General features: G+C 37.6%; 1 protein-coding gene across 2 annotated transcripts in view; it reads right to left on the reverse strand.

Moving 5' to 3' along the window:
• Window positions 1-6,518: 6,518 nt before the first annotated feature.
• Window positions 6,519-17,791, reverse strand: part of lrfn1 (leucine rich repeat and fibronectin type III domain containing 1) — a 188,743-nt gene continuing 177,470 nt past the window's right edge. For both annotated transcript variants that reach the window (XM_015382913.1, XM_015382922.1), the window contains 2 exons: window positions 12,784-14,179; window positions 6,519-8,413 (listed from right to left, as the gene is read on the reverse strand). In XM_015382913.1, the coding sequence (XP_015238399.1) occupies window positions 7,516-8,413; window positions 12,784-14,159 (2,274 nt within the window). In that variant the 5' untranslated portion in view covers window positions 14,160-14,179 and the 3' untranslated portion in view covers window positions 6,519-7,515. The remainder of the gene's footprint in view (window positions 8,414-12,783; window positions 14,180-17,791) is intronic.

Below are 17,791 nucleotides of genomic sequence, written 5' to 3' on the forward strand. Positions count from 1 at the left end.
ACGGTTTTATACCAAAGATGTCCGATTAAAGAGTATTTAGCAGATAAAGGGCAGAATGGCTGATAGCTTTACTGTAGTCTGAGTAATTAGAGCAGCAAAGGAGGTTTTGGTCATAATCGCAGATGTTGAACCAGCTCAGATGTTTGTAGTACGAAGGACAAACTGGAATATTAAATATATAAGGATAAGAAGCTGACTGAAGTTTATTTTGTACCTATGAGAACTCTGCTTTATTGCTGTTTATTTTGAAGAATGCTAAAGAAGACCCATTGAAACAAAATATTTGGAGGTGGGTGGCATCAACATTGTTAGGGGTTGGTAATTCATTAATGTAAGAGTCCCTAAAGAAAGGAGGTAAATGAACAAAGACAACCTTAAAGAACACTGGTTGTGCTCTCATTTTTTCAGCACTTTTAAAGATGTGCTAAAAGTCTTAAAATAAGAGTATGTGGGGGTCTTGAAGGGAAAGGAATTATTATTCTATGAAGGCAGTCTGCCTTAACCTGAACAATTCAACCTTCTAATTTAGTAGATTTATTCAGAGACTGGCATTAAGCAATTACCTCTACCAAACGAAACTATGCCAGGATTAGTTGTTATTAAACGTTTTCATTAACGTACAGTACATCTCTTCTGGCAGGGAGTCGAAACGTAAATGTACATATACATAAACGATAATTTATTTTCAAAAGCTATTTAAATTCACTTTAGAAAGTTTGTGAAAGCTGTGACATTTTTTTCACGGATGTTAACATGTGAAATAGAAGTCTATCTTATGCTTCTCAAAAATGGGAAAAATAACATGGTTTGTGGAAAGCACTGTGTGGGTTGGTAGCTTAATAGGCCTTTATTTTCACTTTAAATATCAAAAGGTACTTTGTACCTCTATGATTCGAACTTGCTTATTGTTTAAAAAACTGAATTGCTGCATAAGTGACATAATCATTACTCTTAATTCTAACAATTCCTCCGATTTTTAATGTACTGGAGAAACTTTTTTTTTTTTAATAATTGCCATTTAAATTATTAGAACTGCACTGCTCTACTTTCATTAAAGAAATAGAAGTATCGGAGTTGGATGAAGGAGAGATGACAAATAAATCAGCTCTTTGTTGATTGTGACCCAAATATAGCAAACTGATACTATCATGTGCAGAAAGGCTGGCTTTACTCAATATTCAACTATAATTTACTAAAACAAATATTAATTCTTTTGAGAAGCGCCTCCCCCTGTTGAGCTCTTTAGAAAATAACTGGCACGGAACCGATCAGCAGAGATGTATTGACAGCAGATAATGATTAGATAATCAGTACTTCACACTTTAAATGATTTGAAATTACCTTCCGCCATTACCCTGTGACAGGCTCTGATAAGAGGTCTTGTGACTTAGCAATGAGAGGCAGTTTCCATCCAAAAGCCTTCAGGGTTCAAACACATCCTCATAATTTCACCTCAGCCGGAAAATGTATTGTTATTTATGATGCACAGAATAGGCCATAATAACCAGCCTCTGAGATCGAAGTGAATTCATAAATAAAATGTTTATCAAGAAGCTCTAAAGAGCTGAAGTGATGAGCAGCCGGTTGTATTGCCTGTGAAGTGTTGCCGTCTACTGTAGGTAATATCTGGAAAAAAAGATATCACTATGTACAACCCTGAGAATATAGATTTTTTTTCCACTTCTCTAACCTTAATAACATCCTCCTCAGTGTGAGCTGGTGTTAGTGGTAACATCCATGGCAATAGGTCATTTTTTTAGATAATCTAATGCCAATGGAAGTGTTTGTGAACCAGACTAAACTTGTGTTCACTGCAAAAGCCTGGGGCAGTTAAACAAAGTCTGTGTCAAAAGGCTAAATGTTCCCTCCAAGCAAAGAAAAGCTGTGAGGTTGGCATAGTTGTAGCTGACTGAATCCCTGAAATGGAAAAACAGCAAATGAGAGCAATCTGAATGAGAGCAAATACACTACAATAGATACTACAAAAGATGTTTCCCTTATAGCCAGAACTCAGAGCTTAGTATGTTTTACAGCTGTACACATAAAAAGGTAATTTACAGAATAAATTGGTCTTTGCTTTCCACATGCATGATTTCAGAAGCTATTGCTATATAAAGAATGCTGCTTTTGTCTATTACTATAATAGTCTCTCTCTTATTTATATTACTGTACAAGCACACTCTTCGCAAAATAGCACATATTCTATAGCGCAGGAAAGAAGTTTGTTTTTTTACAAATCAAATTCTGAAAGGTGTAACAATCGTATATTTTAGCAATTACCTTGAGACTAATAGATAAAAATCAATCTTTATGTAATTTTATCCAAATTTGAATATAGGTCTATTAAGGAGAGCAATAGTCATGGAAGCAACAGTCAAGTCCATAGGAACTGGAGAAAAACGACGTGGGGGGAAGACTGAGGGGGGATCAAGTTTAATAAAATCCACATTCAAATCTTGGCTGTAGCAAAAATAACTCTAGTATGAGGAGAATACTTTGTTTAAACCCTGTACAATATGTTCCCATCAGCGGAATGGACAACTTAGTGTTTGGATTGAGGTCTATCAATTTTTTTTCTCTAAATCTTTCAAATAAAAAAAAGGCATGAAACAACTCTGCATGTGTGAAGTGTTGCTCCACCTCATATCAGGCTGTGTTGCAGACAAACATCCCTTTGCTGAACTGTCAGTATTTTAGATATTTTCCGAGGAATACCAAGGTCCAAGATTTTAAATTCTCTAGTGGGCAAATATTTTGACTCTAACCACTAAGGAATTCACTTCCAGATCTATTTCCCAGACAAAAACAGTGGTTTGTGTGTAGAGCAAGAAAAATGACTTTATTTTGAGACATGTGTCTAGTTTTAAATAAAAAGACCTTGAAGAAATATATAAAAAAAATAAATGTTTTTAGGTCTAATTTGAATGTATGATTAATAGGATCATGATTCTGCTTTCTAATTGGATTTTAAGAACTTAGCACAATCAGGTATGTAGTTTCCGCATAGCTGTTTGTTGACGGATCATCTTAGACAGATAGACAGAGTGGTTGGCACAGAAAATACTGGGCTTGTCAAACCCACATCAGTATGCATTAGACATTAAATAGGATCTTAAGTGAAAAAAAAAGTGATTGCTTTCTCACTGAGTTCAAGCCATTTTTGTATTTTACAGCCACTCAGAACTGCTGATGAAACACTTAGTTCCAGCCCTATACTGTCTGCTAGTTTGGCTGTCCAGGCCAATTCTTCAGGGCGGGTGAGATCTCTGTGTCCTCTTACCTAAGCAGATTTGGTGTTGAATAATGGTTACAGATCGGAACAGACAGAAATACATCTCCAGCTGGAAGGAACAGTCTGCTGCACAATTTCCAAATATCAGCTGTCAGTAAGTCAATCCTGAGATGGCCTGCAGTTTCAAAGTTTGTTTTAGGAAGTAAAAATTTAGAAATTCCATCCTAGACATTCAGTTGTCTTAAATGCAGAAATGAAAATGTAGGGCTGTTTAATATACAAAGCCTTATTAAAACTGGTTGCATGAGATAAAGAAGAATAAAGGACGACCTGTTTCTTTGGCTCAGCCTACTCCATTACTGTGGATATAAAGAGGACACTCAAAATTGTACACGAAACTTGCTTCAGATTTCTGCAAGACATTTTTTCTCTGCTATGCAAGTGGCCCAGTTTTTGTCTTAATCTGCACCGAGAAGCATCAGCCACACTCATGGTGTTTTCTGCTGCAGCAAGCAAAAATAAAACTATAATTTCTTGCTGTCATTTTCTGATTTTCATCATTTACCAGTGATTGTAGATAAAAATGTGCAAGTCCTAAAATATGCAAATACAGTTCCAAAGGCTAATATTCATTCATAATGGGCATGAATGATCTTGTTCTAATATTTTAATGATTTATTTAATCCACTATTTATTTTAAGATTAAATTATCTAACAGAGAAGTGATTTCAAAAAATAATAACTGAATACAGATATTTGAAACTGCCGTTTTTGCTTGATACAATCAAAGTTCAAATAATGCCCCAAAGCTGGTACTAAAAACCACATACTCTTTTTATAGCCATAAGCCCTCGTAATTCTGGGTGACAGCTACAAAAAGCTTCTCTTTTTCAAATCCATTTAAATGGGTTGATTTCCTGGCCCTCATATGGATTTTAGACTTTAAATCCTTTTAGTCCTTAAATTCTCAGTATATTGGAGGTCGGAGCTTTCCGGACGCTTAATATAAGTCTGCTTTATCCTTTCTCAAACCAGTTTAAGTGTGCATCCTGTTAAAACAGTCAGTTATGCCGTGATACAACTGTTCTGCTGTTGGTGTAAGAGAATTTGGAGGCATTTTGAGAGGAAATTGGCTCTTAGAAGTAAAAAACGATTAAAATGTCAGCTCTGTACTGTAATAAAAACGAAGCTTTGCTAAACGATTCCAGAGTTATTTTAGCCTTTCATGTGGCAAATTAATCAGATACAACCCTTAAGTGTGTCCACATACTTTAAATAATACTTTGTTGAAGCACTTGTAATTTCATTTTCAGCATTCAGTGTTCAGTACCACTTAACAATAGCAATCATTTATAAATGGTAAAGGGGCCATTTATTAATGATTAACAGATAGTTTATTAATGTTTGATATTAATTTATAAACCGCATTTTAAACATTTATTATATGCAAATTCATCACATTGCCCTGCCATGTTAGTTTAGCCCTAACCTTACGACCTGAACCTAGTATTTATTTTTCATTTAGCTTGCCTTGTAATGCTGGAATTACCCTTATCTTAACATCAGTGGGCTTAATACCTTAATAAATTATCTATTTGGTTTATTTGCATATTATAAATTAATCAAACTTATTAAACTATTTATAAATCATTAATAAATCCTCTCTTTACCATTTATAAATGATGAATATGATGGTTATTGTAATGTGTAATCCAGTCTTCTTTGTGACTCACATCCAATTGATTTCAGTGAGTTGGACTAACCACCTGATTCATCAATTTTCTAAGGAATATTTTAGTGGAATTTGTTCATTTGAATCCTCTGTCTAGGGTGAATCCTTCCACAGAGGAACTAAATAATATCGCTGTAAAGTCGGGACAAAGAGAACAATATAATCCAACACATTTTATAGAACACACTGGCATAAATAAGTACAATAAGTAAGGAAAATAGATGTATATTTTCACATCTGGATAACTTACTTAAATCCATGACCCACTGCGGACTAGCCCCACCTAAGAAATATAAATGCTCAAATGAAAACAAAATTTTCTCCAGCAGGTTTTTGCATGTGGGTGTGCAAGCCTATGCAACAGAGCAATTGTACCCTTTGACAATTTTTTCTCTACCTGCAGATTTGTTTACTTATCATTTGACTGGTAACGTTTATAATGGATTGTTTGGATCTATGCTTGTCTTTGTATAAATTCTATATGTCATAAAAAAAAAATTACATTTTACAGGATGGTGCAAGCTTTTAAGAGCCATTGGATTGACTTTGTGGGTATTTGAAAATATCACTGAAGTTTGTTGGTATTACTTTTGAAGCAGGGAAGTCTTTCTTAGTTGGCACCCACCAGTCGAAAGCAACTTGTTTGTTCATGATCACTCTTAATATTTTTTTTTCATCCAGTACATCTTTTAGTCAGATATTAGAAACTTGAATACACAATGACTTTCAAGTCTATTTAAATCTTGATTTGGAATTAATAAATCAAAGGGACTATTTGCTTCTGTTTATCTATCTTTACTACCGAAAATATATAATGAATTCAAGATTTTTGACTTAATTGTTCCATATAAAAATAATCTAATCTGTCAACATTAGAAAAAGATCATTACAGATATATAATTAAAAGGCTTAAATAAGGATGCAATTCATACCTTTATGAGAGTGTGTAACCCTTTGCCTGGAAAAATGCAACTACTTACTACTTTATAACATTTAGTTTTGTATTTCATGTTAATTCATTATGTTGTATGATTATATTATAGTCATACCTAGGGTAATGATGATAAAGTCACTATTTTTAAAGTTTATATACTTTCTGACAGGCTGCTTAGTTAACTTTGCTGATTTTAAATGCTTAGCCCTCGTATTTCAGGACTTAACTTTAAGCTTTCCTTATAAACCAGACCTTTAGAGTTGTATGGTACTTTCTGCTAATTATTAATCATACTAATGAATTCTATAGGGAAGTGCCTAATTAGAACAGAAATGGAGGCTTTTACTCCCCCCCCCCGTGGTGACAATCAGCTCTCACATCATTGTGTAATATCTGGCTTCATTTGGATTCAGCAGCGTCCAGTTGGTTTGTCCCTCGCCGTCACACATCCCACTCCACTCCATTGGTGCTGTGATACTTTCACATAAGCCTTAAAAATAGCACTGAAAAATGAAATATTTATGATTTCCATTTGAATGTCCCTCTCTCGCTACAGTGGACACTGGAGCAGCACAAGATATAAAAAGAAAAAAAACCCATCACAAATACAGTTACCCACACAAAAAATTTTTATTCCCTTCTTGAGGGGATAAATGGTTCAAACTTGGACATACTAAATACTGAGTGGTGTAATGACACAGGTTTTTAATGTAAAAACTTGCAGCCAACACCCAAATGCTTTGTAAAAAGTCATGTGACATATGACTTATTTACTTTACATAGTTAGTACACATACATCGATGTTTTAATATACTTATATATGTCTTTTTTTTTGTTTGTCGTCTTTTATCTAGACCAGCCAGATACAGTACCAATGAATATACAGTCACATCTGGAACAATACCTATTCAACATCGCACAGTCTGGCTCCCATGGCAGGTTTTAACATCACCCTTTTTATCCACTTACATTAGAAATCAGCTTTCAAAAATTCTGCTTTTTTTGTTATTAATATTGTATAGACTGGTTTTGATACTTGTCCTTGTATCTCGTGTCTTCTGTGCAAAAGTTTTTTTTCTTTGAAAAAAAAAAATATGATTGACATAACAGGGTACCTGGCTGTTCACTTTACAAGTTACTGCTTGATGAAGATTTTTTTTTTTTTTTCCTTTTATCTTTTTGTAACAATTAAACAGTCACATCCAAATGCCACACTCCCACCCCCCCCCTTGGTGTGCCACAGAAAACAGTGAAAACCGAAAAGGAAAAATAACACTTCCCACCGTGATCAGAGTGGGCGACGATGACGGAAAGGAAGGTTTTTGACTACAGTGAGCAGCATCCTCCATTCATACATTTATAGAATAAGGCACCGCTGCAAAACAAACAAACAAAAAACAGAAGAGAAATGGCCCAAATAAACCTCTCTGGGAGCACGATGGGGAAGCAGAACGATGGGAGGCTGTTCTTCTCCAGCAACTCACAGGAAGTCAGCATGAGTATAGAAATGTGCTTGTTTTTATTCATTGTGCTGTATGGCATGTAGACGTTTTGCGTTTTTACATGAACGTTCGTGCCTTTTGAAGCTTTTTTTAATTTTTTGCTACACTGCTTTCCTTAGACGGTGCTCTCTAGCATCCACTCAGTGCTGCTGAATGTAACTCTCCTGTTGGCAAGGGGCGATGATTCCATGTCGAGTTGGTTGGTGGACCTATGCCACCTCGTCCTCGCTCTGCGCGGGTAACTGTGACTCTGAAATATGGAATAATCCCCACCATCAAAAGAGAATCTGTGCCTAGTTCGTGCCAGCTCATTGGGGAGTAACCCTACACTGGCCAGAGCACTTTCCTTGTCCTTAAGCCTGGGAGCCTCTTTAGTGCCCGCATTAGAGCCTATGAGACAGAGGGACATGGTGGAGCCTGTGAGGCTACTGTCTGTCTGCGTCTCCTCAGATGGCGGCCCAGAGCGCTGAGCGTCCATGCTGCTCCTTCTCTTCATCTTATCCACATTTGGAGGCAACTCCACCTCAAGGACAGCAGTAGAGGCAGCCAGATCCTCCTTCTTCTCGCTGTCCACCATGAGCACCAGAGCCATGCACTCTTTTGGGGCTGGATCATCACACTGATCCTCTTCGGATGGCTGCTTGGAAGCTGATCGCTGCAGCCGCTGCTGACTGCCATTTGTTTGCGAGTGCGTGGTGGAGCTTACCATAGCCTTGCTCTCTACAGGGCTACTATAGGCCTTGTAGCGGATCATTAAGATAATAATGAACACCAGAACTGAAGCAACAATGATGCCACCAATAATAATGATCATGGTGCCTCCCAGAAACTGGCTGGGCTCAAACCGGCACTGGCTGACCTCATTGGCTGTGTGGAACTGCACACAGCCAACAACACGAATGGCAGTCAGCGACGTGATGCCGTCGTCATACACGGCCAGGACACAAAGGTCATACTCCCGTCCTGCAGCCAGATCGTTGATGAGGAAGTTTTTGCTGGTAGATGGTATCATTCTGCAGAGAGGAGAAACGGAGCAATGGTTAAAATGTAAAGGTCTAATAAAAAAACAAACCTAAACACCCCCACACACTTTTTTTTACTAAGTTGCTTTAAAGGAAAAGAACAGATAAGACTAAATGGTTTTTGGTGAACAGTTTTTAGATACTTCTTGGCAAATGGTCTAAGCTGAGTCAGGCTGAAGGAAGCATGCGTGTGAAGAGCTATTATCAAATCTTGCCAATAAATGGATTGATATCTGGACTTTGAGTCATTCTGACCCAATGCTATGTCAACCTTAACTGTATTTCACTGTAACTCTACTGTTCCTGTCACACTAGAAGGAATACCTCTACCCCTTTTGAAGTCTCCAAAACATTTTCCTCTTACTTTGCCATGAATTTATCTCCATCTGACTAGCTTCAGCATTTATGTTTGAGAACAGCGTCACTGACACAAAATGTTGTCATTACAATGTTTTAATGAGCTTATGATTGTTTTTAGGATGAGGTCAGCATTTTGTCTTGGATAGTAGTTTGTATCGACCAAAATAAACGGTTTTCAATATATATGACCACAGTGTTCTTTGAAATGGAGGCTTTCTTGTGAAAATAGCTATCTTCTTTCCACATTTTATTAAGGCCAGATTTGCATTGAAAAAAAAAACTTAGGTTGTTATTCACATCTGGGCTGCATCTCTGATGCTTTCTTTGACCACTCTGTCTGTCAGTTTAGATGGAAACAGGAAGTATTGGACAAAACAGTTTTTATCCAATTGACAAGTTTGGGCAACTTTGGGTTAGTCAATCACAAAAGTATGCGATTGTAACTCAATGAGATGTGAAAAAGTTCAAGGGTTATGAATGTGCTGACATGGTACTTCATAAGACGTTATAACATATATTCCTCTTTTAGACAAATTTATAATATTGAAGCAGAGGTGATAAAACAAAGAATAAAACATCTATTGTCTCCTCGGAACAGCTGCAGGCTGTTGGACAACTGAAGCGTGCTGTGAAGACGGCGTTTCGTTGTGTGATTACCTTCGGTCAAGTGTAAGATTACACCAAATACGCAGGAGAAAGGCATTGTCTCCAGGTCAACACTGGTGTTGATATAATTAGAAGCTTGTTCCTTTTCCCTAAAGGGGGACTTTGATGGTTATCATTTAGTAGGTAATAATGTACCACCTAAAGACAAAATAACACTAAGCTCCATGCTGAAACCGAATGAGAAAATTATACAGGAGAGCTGCTCATTATGTTTGATAAAAGCTAAAAAAGAGTGATAGAATGAAAGAATGTCAAACGGCTGCTATTAGTTTGCATGGTTCATACAAAACCTGTAAACACAGTAAATTTGTGATTTGAAAGAAAAAAAGAAAAAAAAACACAGAAAGCTTATTCTACTAATTCCAAAAGATCTGCAGTTGGTACTTTAAGCCCCGTCTTTCAGGGAGGGAGATATTTCTACATCAGCATTAGCTTCTGTAAGCTGAAACTAAATGCTATTAAATTTTTCTGTTTCATCCTATCTTCTGACAAGTTCAACTGTACATACTTTTTTTTATCTGTGCTTCAACATTAGCGCTGTATCCACATTTACACTACAGAAGAAATAATGATAGTATAATAAAATCCTATTGTTCCATAATGGGGTTGTTCTGCAAAGTAATTTTATTTGTATAAATGTTCATTAACGCTTGTTAATATAGTGCTAAGCAAAAGTATTTACAACCCTTGAACTTTTTTACACTTTGTCATGTTAGAACTTAAAACTTGTTTTACAAGTTTTATTAAGATTTTTTTGCATAGATCCAGAATAAGTACAGCATAATAGTCCAGTTAAGAGAAAATGTTTTTTTTTTCCTCTAAAACTATCATTATATTAAAATATTATTCAGTCTTTTTAAATCTAATGCACCTAAATAAAATCTAAGGCAACCAGCTCCCCTCAGAAGTACCTAATAATAAAAACAGTGGTGGCAGCAGCATTCTCTTGGAAGTTCTTTTTTTTTTTTATCAGCAGGAAAAATGAAATCAATAAGAGTTTATTGGAAGATGAATGGAATTTAAAACAGGTCAGATCGTTTTGGAGGTTAACCTTCAAGCAAGACAAATATCTTTAATATACAGCAGAACTTAACGCTTAATGGTTTCCTGGGGTCTCAAACCCTGGTCCTCAAGATCTACTTTCCTGCAGATTTTATATGCATCCCTGCTCCAAAAAAGCTGCATAAAATGATTGGCTCTTCACCAGGCCTTTGCCAAAGTTGATGGCATACAGAAGAGGAGCAGAAATGCATCTAAAATGTTTCATCCAGGGTTGCAGACCCCTGGTTTATATCAATTCCTGCTCATCTCTTAGAATCAAAGTCCAGACTGCCATTCAATAGTAAATGTGTGGAAAAACTTGGAAATTGATATTTATAGGGTTTTTCTCACTTAAATAGTCTCAATTTTTAATGGAGAAAAGACAGAGGCACATGTTCTTGGAACTAGTGGAGCACTACTTTCCATTAATCCCGCACACCTAACTATATATTTTAAGTTGGTTTTAAGATGGACAGTTATTTTATATGTGATAGTCACATAAAGGCTAAACTGTCATTGCATAAACTGTTGTTTTATCAGTGAAAGAAAAGTAGCACAAAAATAAAATCTGTTCTTTCATGGCAGCAGTTGGAAACAGTAATCTCTGCCTTTCTTTCTTCACAGCTGGATTACTGTAACTCCCTTTATCTTGGAGTCAGCTAGTCTTTATTTGGACATATGTAACCGATGCAAAATGCTGCTGCTCGTCTTATAAAGGGCACACGGAAAAGAGAACACACCACCCCAGCCCTGGCTTCTCTTGATAGCCTATCCATGTATATTACAGTTCAGTTTAAAATACTTTTGTCTTTAGGGTTTTAAATGGCCTTAAAATGGCCCCCACCACACCAGAGCTTATTCATTGTTATGTTCCTGCTTTGCAACTCAGGTCCACTGACCAGCTGCTCCTGTTCGTCCCCATTTCTAAGCAGAGACAAGAGGGACATAGTCTTCTCGGCCAGACAGGCAACTACACAGCCTGTTTTTAAAACCCAAAGAAGTACTAATTTAATCCAAATGAGACTGAATGTTATTTTTTTATTTTATATTTTCTTTTATCCTCTTTTATGGTAGTTGATTTTATCTGTTTTATTGCCTTGTCTTATTGCTTTTTTTTCTACTGACATTGTTTACTACTTAGTTTTATAACCTTAATATGATGCTTTCTTGTTTTTTGCTTATCTTTGACATACAGCACTTTGTTAATGCTTTGGCAGGTGTTAGAGCGCTTTATATATAAAGTTGTTGATGATGATGTTATAATTCAAGCAATTCAAGTAAAACAGCTGGCAGGGATTTATCTTAAATGGCAAACGAGATAAACCTAGAAGTGCCAAATCATATTCATGGTATGAGCAAGTTTAAATAAAAAAAAGAACTTTGATTTAAAAGGGCTAAATTCATTAATAGAATTGAGATCTAGTGGAAGCTGATTCAGAATCGGGCTGTGACCACAGAAAAGGTGAGGTCATCCCGGAGTTAATGCTTGTCAGGAACAATGAGTAAGAGCTGAATATTTGATCCCTATGAGCTGCTACTCTGAGGTTGTAATGGGACACACTGTAAACAAGATTAAAGGGTAAAAACATTCATGCACATCACTGTATATGGGGTATCTGTTCTGCTGTTTAAACTCAGAAAGCAAATTATTGTAGTTTTTACAACAATAAGTAACCTTTTGGGCATGAAACAAACTAAAATGCCAAAGTGAAAACACATTTGTCACATTAAACCTTATTGTTCCTCTTAAGGCTAGCTTGTCCATGTCTTGTTTTACCCTGTTCTTATGTTGATTCTGCTTTTAATTTGCAAAAGTCAAAGGTTCTGAATCTTCCAAAACCAAAAAATATATATTACACAGTTTTCTAAGTCCCTTCTGTGCTGCAGCCAATTATTTCCTGCACTTTCTAATAGTACAGTTACATGGAGTGAAATACTGTGTTTTAGTTGCTGTCATATTATATTCTAATGATGTTGATTGAGGCTATTTAGTTCTTTAGGGCACTTGGACTTGTAATGCAATTTATGTTTGCAACAATCTACTAATGCTAATGTGTGCTGTAAACTGAAGCAATTTGATACCACTTGAGTTTCCTTTTTTATTACCAGCCTATACAGATTTACTATTTATCAGGAGTTGAGTTGATTTTTGCAGTACTTCTTCTCTGTATAATTGTGTTGAACTTACAGAAATTGTGTTAAATAATCTAGGGGATTCAAACATCATATCTCCCTAATCTTTTATTGTCGCACTATTTTCTCTCATTGTTGATCCCCCCTTCACCTTGGCTTACCTGTACACCAAAGTATCATCTGCTGTGCTGTTGTACTGAATCTGGTACATCCTGATCCCTGGGATGTGGCGTTCGGACGGCCAGCGGATCATGGCCGAGGAAGAGGTCAGCTCTGTCACCAGCACCCTTCTGTCCTGCTTGTCGTAGCCTTTTGTGTCATTGCCGGCTTTAGAGGAGGTGGTGATATCAGAAAGGCCGGGGTCCTCACGCATGTGACCTGTGTTGTTAACAAACAAGGGTAACGGGATCATGCTGATCTCAACAGCAGCTGTGGCAATACCAGCAGCATTAGACGCCACACAGTTAAATGACCCACTGTCCTTCAGCGTGGTGATGAGAATATCAAGGGTGCCATTATCATACAGGATAGTGCGGGAGTTGTTATGCACCAGCTTGCCATCTGGTGACCTCCAGTGAATGTCTGGGTCTGGATCCCCCATGGCTTTGCACTTTAAAGTCACACCTTGCCCTTCCATCACATAGGGCTTAGAGGCATAAGACTTGGTGATTAGCGGGGGCTCACAAATAAACTCCTCCTCTTGTATAGACCAGAAATATTTGTCCATGAGGTGTTCTGGCGAGGCACAGGTCTCTAAATCGTCTTCCCGCGTCAGTCTACGAAGCCACAGCAGCTCGCAGTTGCAATGTAGAGGATTCCCACCAAAGCTCACAGCCAGGGAGGCCGAGCTGGAGCCCTTGGCATCTGACAGGACCTGAGCATGCTGGAACAAGCTGTCTGGCGGCAGCTTCTGTAGGCGGTTAGAGGTCATGTCCAGGCGGACCAGCTTAGTGAGCAGAGTGAAAGTCCCTGCTTCAATGTGGTCAATCAGGTTGTGGTCCAAGGTGAGTGTGTTAATATTGGTCATTCTGGCTATGGCTTCCCAGGGAAGGCTGCGCAGGTTGTTGTTTGAAAGATCCAGATCCTCAATGGTAAAAACAAATGCATCAAATGAGGTTGGGGCCACTTGGTGGATCTGGTTGTTTCCCAGAATAAGGTGCCGCAGGTTGGAGAGGCCTTTGAAATGATCACTCTTTATGACGCTGAGCCGATTCCCATCCATGTGGAGTGCCCTTAGGGAGCGCAGGCCTAGAAAGGCGTGAGGGACGATCTGGCTGATTGTGTTGCGAGATAAGGTGAGATGGACCAAGCTTGTCATATTAAGAAAGTCTTTCTTACGGATGATAGTGATGAAGTTGTCTGTTAGTCGCAGCTCAACTGTCTTGCGGTCAATGGTGGGGGGCACAAATAGCAACCCAGTCTTTGCACAAAGCAGAGTCAGAGTGGGAGAGAGATGCTGGCAGATGCAGCGACCAGGGCAGCTGTAGCCTTTAGCCAGAGCTGCACACAGCAGCACGCACAGAACCAGCCGGTCCATTGGTGATTATCTTCCAGGCGCTGGGTGAGAAGCAGAGACAGAAAAAGTGATGGTGAGTATAAAGAAAAAAAAAGAGATCTTAGAATTAATAAATAGCATCATAGCCTTCACAAGAGCCTGCTGTAAACATCCAGAGTCTGACCAAGATTGCTGAGACTGCCAGGGAACCATCAATCACAAAATGAAATAGAGCTTAGCTGAAATAATGGCACCTGAGATGATGAAAGGCTGTGCCTGAACTGTAAGAAGCCTATGTCTGTGCAAGCCTTTTTAACGGAAATAACAGATTGTTTTTTTAGGCTGCATCACCACCATCTCATATAATAGCTTGAATGATCACAGTGCCTATAATAGGTAACCAAAACATCATCTAACAAAGTGTATTTGTTTCTCCCCCAGTCTGGATTTCACATCAGGGTGAAATTTTTAAATCAAATAGGCACCTGTCAAATGGAGCCGGAGGATTTCTATAACCTTTTCATTTTCAGTTGCTGCAAAAAAATTAGACAGCAACCTGTCATGTAAATCACAGTAACAAAAAGAAATGTTGAAAATAAAGAGAATATTTCTTGATTTGAAACTGTCTCTTGGAAGACTTATCTGATGATTACTGGGTATAAAGAACATTCTAATTCTCTGATTCCCATTTAAAGGTATTGATTGGAGCCTCTGCAAGAACACGCCTCTGGTAACAGGGATAAAAAGTGATCTTCAGCTGTAACATGGAACATGTAATATAACCAGAAATGTGCCAAAGCCATTTTACAATATCTTTTAGCCTCTTTGACATCGACCTTTACTGCTAATGGCTTATGGTTGTTATTATGTGAGCCAATTAATATTAATTAAGTGGAGAGATTCAAACTTACTTTTTCTGTCAAGGTTTACAGACTGACATATAGGCCTCTTCAGCCTGCCACTTTATCTAATCTCACAAGGGTTTTTCTTCTCCTCGTCCATGTGTAGAATGTCAGTCAAAAGCCAGGTTCAGAGTAATTGTTCTAATTACATGAAGAATAGTTGGCAATAGGCATGGGGTGGTTACCGGTTTTATAGTATACACTGCCTTGAAAAAGTCAGTTTCAAAACCAATGAAGTTTTCTATCATGTGTTATAAGCATTAGTCTTTTCATAAATTTCAGAGAAATCATCAAAGTGCGCTGAGCTGGTGAGGAGCTGTAGCATCCTGACCACTTCCCCAGCACACCCCTGTGTAGCTTTTAGCTCTATGGATTGGATGATGACTAAAGAAGTCCAGTGTCTGAAACTTTTCTCTCTAAATTGGTCCTTTTAGAGAGGCAATGCTTCACTATAACTTTTATTAAAGTCAGCAATAGGGGAATACCTTGGATAATGAAAGAAGATGGCTCGAAGGATGTAGGCTACCTACGTGCATTCGGCTAGTGGCAGCAAAAAGAAGCATTACAGCTAATATGCATTACCCAGCGCTATTCGCTTACATTTTTGCAGTGTTAAAAAGAAAAAGCTACCCTTATAATCAATCATAATCAGATATTTAGCATCCTTAACATTATCACATTATAAACTTTGGAGTTCTGTGTGGGGACATGTTCTGTTAAGTCACACTACTGTAAAGCAGTAGGCCAGGAAGGATGAAAACATTTTATGTTGAAATCTCATCTATTGCCGAAGGTTCCAAGGACCAGTGCTGGTCATTTATGCCTCTTGTCCTTAATAAATTATCAGGACAGCTTTGTATAAATACATTTTTAACAACAGGTTGGGAAAAAACTAATTTATCTTGACAAAAAGGCTTATGAACAAACATTGCAAAGTATTAAAGGAGAAGACTGACTGGGAGTTGAATTAGCAGTAGATTTGCCATTAATTGACTCATCTCATTTTCATTCTGAGATTCTTTCCTCTTCCAAATAAATATATGCAGGATTTTTCAAAACTATATAGGGTTCAGTTATAATTATTCCCCTAGAACAATAAATTGCACCAGCAACTCCGCATGAATAACTGTGGGAAGAAAATAGATGTATGAATAGAAATCCTGCTACTGCCTAAAACAGTACAAACCTTACCCAGTAATGCTAACCCCCGACTCCATATGTCCTGCATAGCAGTCAAAGCAATATTATTAAAACGGCCATAGTCGATACAGCTCTAAATAAGATTTGATTTTTTTAAACTCAAGCTGCACATCGATGAAGCATTTAAATGTCACATTTCAAATTTCATTATAAAGTTTACATCCACCCGTTTTCTTTTCTTTTATGTGTTGTCTTTACTGAGAACAAACTGATTTCCTGATGCACAAATAAGACGGCAAGAGCTTTGTTATCATTTAACTGACCTAAATTGAATTCGCCAAACACTGTTGTACATATGCAGACTCAGACATACACACACATTACCACACACTCCACAACTAACCGATACTAACCGAGCAGGGCATCTTGTTAGCCACAAAATCCTACCATCCAATCAGAGCTCTCATTAAAAACTGGATTTCTATGATATCACAATCTGAGACCAGATTGATGCACAAGTTCAGCCTGCTGGGAGAGTTTTATCAAAGACCGTTGATCAGATTTACTCAGATCTGACAGCACTGCTTCAACTTCTTCCCCATCGCTCCTGACCATTAAGCTGTGTTAACAAGAAACAGTGAAACCAGACCTTTGCATTGTCTATGTGTGAACTTTTCTCTAAACCTTTTCTGACTCTGCATATTAAGATGTAACTTTTTTTAAATAGACAAGTTGAGTACAACATGCACACACAGTCATTTTCTGCAATCAGTTACAAATAATGTGAGGTTGAGCCTCCTGCTTGTGCAAAAAAACACACAGTAAGTATCGGATGATTCATGACCTAACCCCCCCAGAACAGATTTATTTGCAATTTAATGCTGGTAGCAGAGTGTGACTGAGCAGGAGAGAGTAAGTGACTGCAGAACACCTCATCCTCTCTGTGCATCAGATTCCCTTTATAAGAGCTAGTTAAAAGCTAGTTACACTCCTGATATTTTAGTGACCTTGCTTCAGTATAGTTCGTATTCTGAGGCTAACTAGGACACAAATCTTGTGATTTCTCTCGGGACCATTTGTGCTTGAGTACTTTCTGCCAGACCATCAGGGATACTTGACTGATCTTAGAATCTGTGGGAGAGGGGGGGAAACTTTGTTGCTACAGCAACTCTCATGCAAAATGTAGGTCTTTGAATTGCATTAGGATGAAGATGAGCACTCAAAAAGCAAAGCTTTAGTTCTAATGGGTGAAAAGCTGTCGTGACTTTGACGTGAATGGATGCATAGATGGCCAAATGAATTAAATGAAAAGGGCAGCTTCACTTCACATTTGGGTTTATTGCTTAATGTTAATGGTTTTCACTTAATCCAATAACTGGAAAACAGGATATCACGCAAAAGGATCAGGAGTCTGGGTTATTCTTTGTGTCCACCCATGCAGACGAACACCATCTTATAAATAAATTGGCTGATATGCAGTTTTTATGTTGTATTTCCATTGTTTTAGTGCATTGACATCAATTTATCATTTTCAAAACTGTTATGCTACACCCACCAACTTGTACAATAGGATTTAAGGTGACACAGCTACAGTTAGTAGCATATAACTGTAAAGTATAAGAAAAATATTTA

Source organism: Cyprinodon variegatus, unplaced genomic scaffold (genome assembly GCF_000732505.1).
Source record: "Cyprinodon variegatus isolate N-32 unplaced genomic scaffold, C_variegatus-1.0 Scaffold14, whole genome shotgun sequence".
NCBI lineage: Eukaryota > Metazoa > Chordata > Actinopteri > Cyprinodontiformes > Cyprinodontidae > Cyprinodon > Cyprinodon variegatus.